Consider the following 8,532-nt stretch of genomic DNA (forward strand, 5'->3'; position numbering starts at 1 on the left):
TAGTCAAGTTCATAGTTGAGGGCAAACTGTACTCAAGTTCATAGTTGAGGGCAAACTGTACTCAAGTTCATAGTTGAGGGCAAACTGTAGTCAAGTTCATAGTTGAGGGCAAACTGTACTCAAGTTCATAGTTGAGGGCAAACTGTTTGTAGTCAGGTTCGTGGTTGAGTGCACACTGTGTGCACACTGTTTGAATGCACTGTTTGCATGTTGGTGAACACTGTTTGAACCACAGGGATTCAGCCAGGCACAGCCTATTTGCAGAGACACGAGTGAGCCTAAGAATTACACAGAGCTGCCTCTGCAGCTAAAGGTGTCACCATTGCTCAGAATATAAGAAATAAAATATGTCAAATTTGACTATTTTCCACTCTGTTGGTTGGGGTTCCCTAAAGAATCAAAACCACTGACACTGTTAAGTGTCCGTATATAAAAAGAGATTTAAATCAAGAAACGACTCACACAGTTATAGAAGGGGTAAATCCAGTCTGAGTCAATTCCCTGAGTCAGATGTAAGCTGAAGGCTTCTCTTGACTCCTGCAGATGCAAGGGCTGATGAATAAGAAGCAGGAAAATGAGCAGGAATAGCACAGGCTGGTGGATGCTGAATTGAACAAATCCGAAATAGGCCAAATGAACCTAAGGTCACTATTTGAATTGGCCAAATCCAACAGTAGAAGTCTACTAGCAATTACAGACTGTCAATTCAAACTAAGAGTAGACAACACCACAAGGGAAACCTTCCTCAATCATACCGAGGCTGTGACCAGATTAAAGAGGTCTATTTTGCCCATAGCTGCTTGGCTGCTTCACAGAAAATCCCATCATGGAGTTGACCACGTTACATTAGATCATAGTATGGACCAGTCCTGGCCCACTGTGGTAGTTACATAATCTGTTGTCAATTTGAAAGGTTTATGAGAGAAGGGGTGGAGTTTAGCCTGATGCTCGGATCTCAGCTTGATGACCTTATTTGGAGGTGATAAGGAGATAAATAGGTTGTTGGAGGCAGGACACAGGTTCACTCCCTGCAAGACAGTGCAGCTGACAAGACATATGGAAACAGGCTGATGGCGGCCAGAGCCTCAGAGCTGGAGAAGCCACATGGAGACCCAGGCCAGAGCTGAGATGCTTACACAGCCCCTGGATCCAAAAGACTTCCCACCCACTGGCCTGTGATCTTCCTGCATTCGGGGTCATTGCATGTGTTTCATGTATCTGAAGATAAATTTATACATTGGTATCAGAAATATGGGCTAACATTGGATTTGTGTACTTGATCTGGACTTGCTGTGATGTTTTCTCAATATTCAATTGCTCTTGTATATAAAACTCTTTCTTATATACATGGGTGTCTATGAGTTTGTTTCCCTAGTCTTCCCAGACTAACACACCCACCCAAGTTGACCTAAAACCTACTACCACAACCACATTAGAGATAATTCATCTGGAAGTCGCATTCAATATGAAAAAGCAAGATTTCTATGATTGAATTATTTTCATCAAAAGTGATGAAAACATGTCTTTATATGCCACTCAAAGATTGCCAATTTTAAATTCTGAAATTTAACTCAGAAAAAAAGTCCACATTTGGACATCCACATTTTACAAAGAAAGTGAACAATAACTCTTACAGTGATTTTGCGTGCAGAGAAGGAGTTTAATGTAGGCAATGTTGTTGTTTATATTAAATACTCATAAAACTTGCTTGGGCACAAGGACCTCCCTGTTCCTGCCCTTGTCAGCAGTACCAGTCACAGGACTTGAATGCTATAAATCTGTCTGTCTGCACACAGCAGTTAAGGAGCCATAGTGGACAGCAGCTAAGCACTCATCCCTACCCCATGGTTCCATGGGGGAAAGTCTTGGTGACTGGTTTCTATGAAGAGGACAGCCAGAAATAACCTGTTGGGGTATGTGGGGTTGAGGTTGGAGTTGCCATGGGTCAGAAATTCTCTGAACAGCACATCAGTGACACAGACTTCTCAGAGCCTTGTACTAGTTTTTCCAGACAACTAGGGAAATTAAAGCAGATTGACTATTTTTAGAGGCTTTCCACAATTTCATACATTTTCAAAGGAATGTGTGTGTGTGTGGATATATATATATATATATATATATATATATATATATATATATATATATATATATCAAATAGTTAATCCACAATAGTGACAAGTGCCTGTCAATGACATCTGAGGAGCACTCTAATTAAGACATCTCTTTATCATATTGTGCTAGCAGAACCTAGGCACCACAGACCAAACTACACTCTAGAACAGAGCAGTGTGTGGTGACTGGCTTTAAACTTCTTGAAATGTGACAGTCCCTTCTGCACCATGAGGCCCCTACTAACTGTCTCCCCACATTTTTGCTCATTTTCTCCCCAAGGCACTCTGTGAGGGAGACTTTGATCATTTCTCCCACTCTTATTACAGCCAAATGAGAGAGACCTTAAACACCATCTCAAGCAAGCCCAAGGGAGTAAGTGAAGAGATGAAACCCAAATTCCAGTCCGGCAGTCTCGAAGACTTGAGCATTTCAGATGGTAATCTTGTTAGGCATCCCTGCAATGACTAGAAAGACCTGCTACTCATAGCCAACTCACCTTCTCCAAAACATAGTTTGTGCTCATGGGCCCATCGCTTTGAAAACGGATCATGAGTGGAGAGTCTTTTATCCTAGGAAGAAACCTCTTCATTTGTCAACACCAGTAGATGTGAGACCCTCTCTCAGAGTTTCCTGTGGGATCCAGATGATTTTTGGCTACTTAGCAAGTATTCACTTAGTCACTAATACTCTACACCACCACTCATCAGTGTTCTGTACCATGGTGGCATATGTATTGTTAAGGGGCTGGAAAAGAGCGATGGTAGGTAGCACTGTGATTTAGGTATTGGGCTGCTAGCTGCAAGGTCAGCAGTTCAAACCTACCAACCAATCCATGGAAGGAAAAATGAGGCTGTCTGCTCCTGCAGAGAGTTTGAGTCTTAGCAATACCCCACAGTGTTGATACGAACCAGAACTGACCCAATGGCAGCAGGGTCACCCATGGTGGGCATGTCTCAGTGGAACATCAAGACTGAGACAAAGGAAGCAAAAAGGCCTAGGGATCTACTGCTGAAAATCTATCCATTAAACTTTATGGACAACAGCAGAGCACTGCCTAACTCACTTGCTCAGACACTGAGATAGTTAAGTCTTGCATCAACTTGGTTGGGCCAGGAGTCTCAGGGGGTTGGTGGTTTAAGACCTGGTGATCCTTGATGGTGTGGCCTAACATAATGCAATCACTTCCAAAATTGTTGCCTCTAAGCAGCCAACAATAACATTGATATTGCACACAAGTAAAATGTTCCTTAAGATCATCCAACAACAGTGGCAGCAGTACATTGCAGGGAGCTGCCAGAAGTTCAGGCTGGATTCAGAAGAGGATATGGAACAAGGGATATCATTGTTCATGTCAGAGGGATCTTGGCTGCAAGCAGAGAACACCAAAAAGAGGTTTACTCATGTTACATTGACTATGCAAAACATTTGACTGTGTGGACCATAATAAACTGAGGATGACCTTGACATGAACAGGAGTTACAGCACACTTCGTTGTGCTCATTCAGAACTTGTACACGGATCAAGCAGTTGTGCAAACAGAACAAGGGAATGCTGTGTGGCTTAAAATCAGAAAAGGTCTGCATCAGGGTGTGATCCTCCCACCATACTTTTCAATCTGTATGCTGAACAAATCATCAGAGAAGCTGGATTATGTGAAGAAGAGTGTGGCACCAGGATTGGAGGAAGGCTTACTAACAATCTGAGATATGCAAATGACACAACCTTGCTTGCTGAAAGTGAGGAGGACTTGAAGCATTTATTGATGAATATCAAGACGATAGCCTTGAGTATAGATTATAACTCAATATAAGGAAGACCAAAATCCTCACAACTGGACCAATAGGTAGTATCAGGATGCATGGTGAAGAGGTTGAAGTTGTCAAGAAGTAGTCAAGAGATCAAAGGGTAAATTAGTAAATTTGCTACACAAAGCCTTTTGGGAGAATTTAAGAGCAAGGATGTGTCTTTGAGGACTAAGTTGTCCCTGAACAAAGTCACAGTATTCTCCATTGCATCATCTACTGTACATGTGAAAGGTGGACAACGAATAAAGAAGACTGTAGAAGAATCCATGCATTCGAATTGTGGGGCTGGAGAAGAACATTCAAAGTGAAGGACAAACTGATCTCTATGGGAAGAAGTGCAGCCAGAGTGCTCCTTGAGGCAAGGATGGCAAGATTTGATTTTATATACTTTGGACATATTGTCCGACGAGACCAGTCCCTGGAGAAGGACATCATGCTTGGTACAGTAGAGGGGCAGCGGAAAAGAAGAAGGCCCACCACGATGGTTGGACACAGTGGCTGCATCAATAGGCTCAGACATCGGAACAATTATGAGGATGGCGTGGGACCAGGCAGTGTTTCGTTCTGCTGTGTATCGGGTCAGAGCTGAACAACATAAGCAGCCAATGAGTTACGAAAAGATTAAGGTAGGTTGCAGCATCCTTAGTCAGCTCACAGTCCTGATGCACTCAATTAAAGGTAGCTTCCTACTATGGAAAAGCTCTTTGCTGGATCTAGATCCTCCACTTGATTCATAAGCCTGGTATTCCTTGGACTTGAGCCTATAGCTTGCCATATTGCCAGTAACCTGGCAGTCATCATCAGCTGGCCATGTGACCTGCTAACCTTGGATTCATTCACCTCTGCAGACACCAGCCTATGGCCTTCCTCCTGATCTTGGGTGCATAGGCCCCTGCAACTCAGTGTGTCAGAAGAAGCCTCAAGCCTAACATCTGAAAATGGAACCTGCCTGGACTAGGACTGGCCCACGGTTACAACTGTGTGGGCCATTTGCTCGATCTACATTTCTACACATATACATACATACATTGGTGCCGCTGGCTTTCATCTCTAGAAAGCCCAGCCTAAGACAGAGGATGAATCACAGAGAATGAGGAAGGATGAATCACTCGAGAGGAACAATGTGTTTGGTGAGGGGAAGAGCCATTGAGGAGGGTGGGTGGCATCTCATGGAGTTGGATTGGCACAAAAGGCACAGCAATGAATTAGGGGGAAGATTCAGGTCCAGACAATGTTTCCTTCTGATGTATATAAGGTCACCATGAGTCAGAATTGATTGCAACTAATAATACCCTACCGGTCTTATTTGAGGGAGAAGTGCTGAGAACATGGACACAGCATGTTTCTAAGGGTAAGAACTTCCCAAAAGAGTCCTTTCTCACATTTTTCAACAGGAGGACAAACAAGCTAGTAAAAGATGACAATGTGCAGTTAAAATGGCCACTGTGAATGAGGGAACAGCAATTATGAGGCATTATTGAATAATTACCCACACTTACCACGTATGTTCCCAGTGGAAAGGAAGGCACTTCGATACCAAAGCACAAGGTCAATCTTAAAAAGGTGGTAAATGTACACTACAGACAGGACTGCACTTGCCAGGGCGATGAACCCGCCTATCAAGTAGGCTCGGGGATCTGAAACTAACGTGGCAAGAAAAAAAATAAGAGGAGAGAGCGAATTAATTACATCCTTTACTAATGCCAACCACATTATAAATGCTAAATGGGAATGTGTAAGAGCACAATGAGTAAATACGTATTTAAATTTAAATAATAGGTACTGGAGTAGAAGCAGCTGTTCTTAAGAATGAATTTGGGGAAGCCAAGTCTGACCTCGCGGACACCTCAAAGGGAACAGTTCCAGGATCGTGGCACCGACAGCCCACCCAGCACTTTCTCAGGCACACCAGTGCTGCTTTCCAAAGACGCTTGGCCAGGCACGCCTTAGTCAAAACTAGAATTTCCAGAGCAGATCCGGAGCACCATTCATTTGAAACGTCCCTCCAGTGACTTTGTGGCACGCTCTTGATTAATAACCACTGTTGAAACTGCTCTCTCCCCGTTACTGACAATGGAGAATCAGGACTCCTGCAAGATATGCGGAGCCATCCATTGCCTGCCCGCGGAGCCCTCTCTGCTGGCTCCGTAAGCTGGGCGAAGAGCCGGTCTCTCAGGTAGTTCTCTCTCTCCCAGCAGAGTCTCAGCTTGGCACCTTAGCAACAGTGTTTCCATCCTACTCTGTGTCATGAGACCTTACAGGGAAGTGATGAGCGGAAGTGGTGAGGCAGGAGGCAACCAAGGAGCAGAACCCGTTGTGCTGGAATTCCGAGTCCCTGAAAACATGTCCCTGCACATCTGAGAAGAGGAGCCGCACAGCCACCTGCCTCACCACAACCCCAAACCTCATGCCTCCCAAAGAATCCCAAAAGAGGAAGAAAGAAAGAAGAGAAATCCTTCCAATTCTGCACAACTCACTTCGTAGCCCACTTAGGTCTTCAGCTACTTTCGGATCCCTGGTTCCCACTAGACAGTGAGGTGGTAGCTGGAGGTGGAGGGGAGGGCGCTCTTTTCCTAAACCATGAGAGCACTTTCATTTGTTTTAATATTCATTGGAGAGCTTTCTTAATCATGTCCCTAGGTCTCAGGATGTAGTACACAGACTAAAGCCAACGACTTCCTTATGTTTTTGTCCCATTAATTACGTGACACTATAAAGCACAATAACTGAAAGCATATTTGATACTTTAAAAATATCAAGGCATTGATTAAATCCCGGCCCAATGGAGTGTAACTGCCTGTATATTGGTGCCAAATCCAATCCTGGACCACTTGTTAGGGCCTCTAGCTTCTAACCATGGACAGGTTTGTCCTCTTCCATTCTCTATAGCTTTGCCTTTTTTTTCCTTCTGTTTTTGTTATTATTTCTTCTTGGAATAAGAATGCCCCCTTGTGCTCAGGTGCAACCATCATCTAGGAACCTGTAATGTACTTCAGAGAACCTTAGTATTGAAAACTGTCAGGATGGGGAAAACATTTTAATTATATTTATAAGATTTTTAAAAGTTGCTAGTTAGTAGATAAGGAGGGATGGCTTAAAAATTGCAGGCTGACCATTCATTGTGCTCGGGAGTGTTGATGCCCTCTGCTATGTAAATCAGTTAAAAATGGAAAATGGAACATAATTAAAAGAGAGTAGAAGCTTTGAGGATTCTGTAAGTGGTACAACAGATTAATGCACTCAGCTGGTACCCCAGAGGTTGTAGTTTGGAATCCCCCAAGAGTAGTCCCAGAGGAAGACCTGCCGATCATCTACTTTTGAAAATCGAGCCCCCCTGTGGGGCACAATGCTAGCCTGACCCCAGTAAGGTTGCCATGAGCAGGAGTTCACCAGCTACCACGAGGCTGTGTGATGGACTTTGAACACAGTCCTGTTCAATCCGCCAGATGCCATGCTGAGGGTCCTATTCAATGATAATCACCATTTGAGGGCAAATGTTACCACCAGTATTAGACTAAAATGCTAGCTGAGAACAAGCTATTAATAAAGAGTCAGAGAAGGAGACACCAGTCGAAATAACTAGCTAGTGATCATCCTTCAGACTAATCAAATAGATTCAAATCTGAAGGTGTCTTCAACAAAAATAAGGATGCAAGTGGGGTAGCTGTAACCTGACCCCAATAAACCTCAAGACGCTTTATCTTGGAGGGTAATTTTCCTAAGACTATAGAGCAAATGAACCAAAATATGCATATGCAAACTAAGTTGCATGTGACCTGGATGAAAAAAAGATGAATCTAGAAAGCGCAAGTTCTTAACTGGCTTGAAATAAAGGAGATGAATGGCCTTCTCCTGCATGATTAGCAGGTATTAGCTGATAGATACATTAATCCCTCGGAGCCTAGAATAGGCCTCAGAATCCTTTTGAACACAGGTGCCTCCAAGGAATCATTATCCAGTAAATTAGGACAGGTAATTCCTGGTTTATAATGTATTCAGCTTATGGCAACTACCCTTACACCTCGCCAGTATCAGTTATTGGTTTTTACATCTTACCGTCAATAATATGTACAACATACAATGTGGCCACATGTAATTTGTTGATGGTTCAATTCTCAAATGTCCAGCCACAAATGTTCAGTTTCATGATTCTAGCAGGATCAAAGAAGTTGGCATCAGGAGTCACAACAGATAAGAGAGTGGGACAGTGTTCAACTCTAATGACATTGGACGATTAAAGTGTGCACATGCCGTTATAACTCTGACTTCACAGGGAGAACTCTGATAGCAATTGTCCTGCAGGTCAGGTCTACAGCATGGCCTTATCCAGTTCTGTGTAATAAGATGACTCCATTGTTCATTTGAAATCGAGTTGCTCAAGTTTCTCTAAACAGAATACCTACTCTGCCTATGCCCACAACTAGATGTCTAACAGAAGAAGCCAGGTCACTGGAAGTTCTTGCAAGTCTGGCTAGACCAGAGGAGGTACACTGGTACAGATAGGAACTGAAAATACAGGGAATCTAGGATGGATGAGCCCTATAGGACCAGTGGTGTGAGTGGCAAAACAGGGAGGGTAAAGGGAGAATGGGTAGGAAAGAGGGAACCGATTACA

At 43.5% G+C, this 8,532-nt stretch overlaps 1 protein-coding gene across 1 annotated transcript in view; it reads right to left on the reverse strand.

The window, feature by feature from the left end:
- IL1RL2 (interleukin 1 receptor like 2) overlaps positions 1-8,532 on the reverse strand; it is a 58,208-nt gene that overhangs the window by 13,723 nt on the left and 35,953 nt on the right. The window contains exon 8 of the mRNA XM_045283948.1: positions 5,417-5,560. Coding sequence (XP_045139883.1) covers positions 5,417-5,560 — 144 coding nt within the window. The remainder of the gene's footprint in view (positions 1-5,416; positions 5,561-8,532) is intronic.

This window comes from Echinops telfairi, unplaced genomic scaffold (genome assembly GCF_000313985.2).
Source record: "Echinops telfairi isolate 266 unplaced genomic scaffold, ASM31398v2 ScPeMD7_7467;HRSCAF=8505_1, whole genome shotgun sequence".
NCBI classification, from domain to species: Eukaryota; Metazoa; Chordata; class Mammalia; order Afrosoricida; family Tenrecidae; genus Echinops; species Echinops telfairi.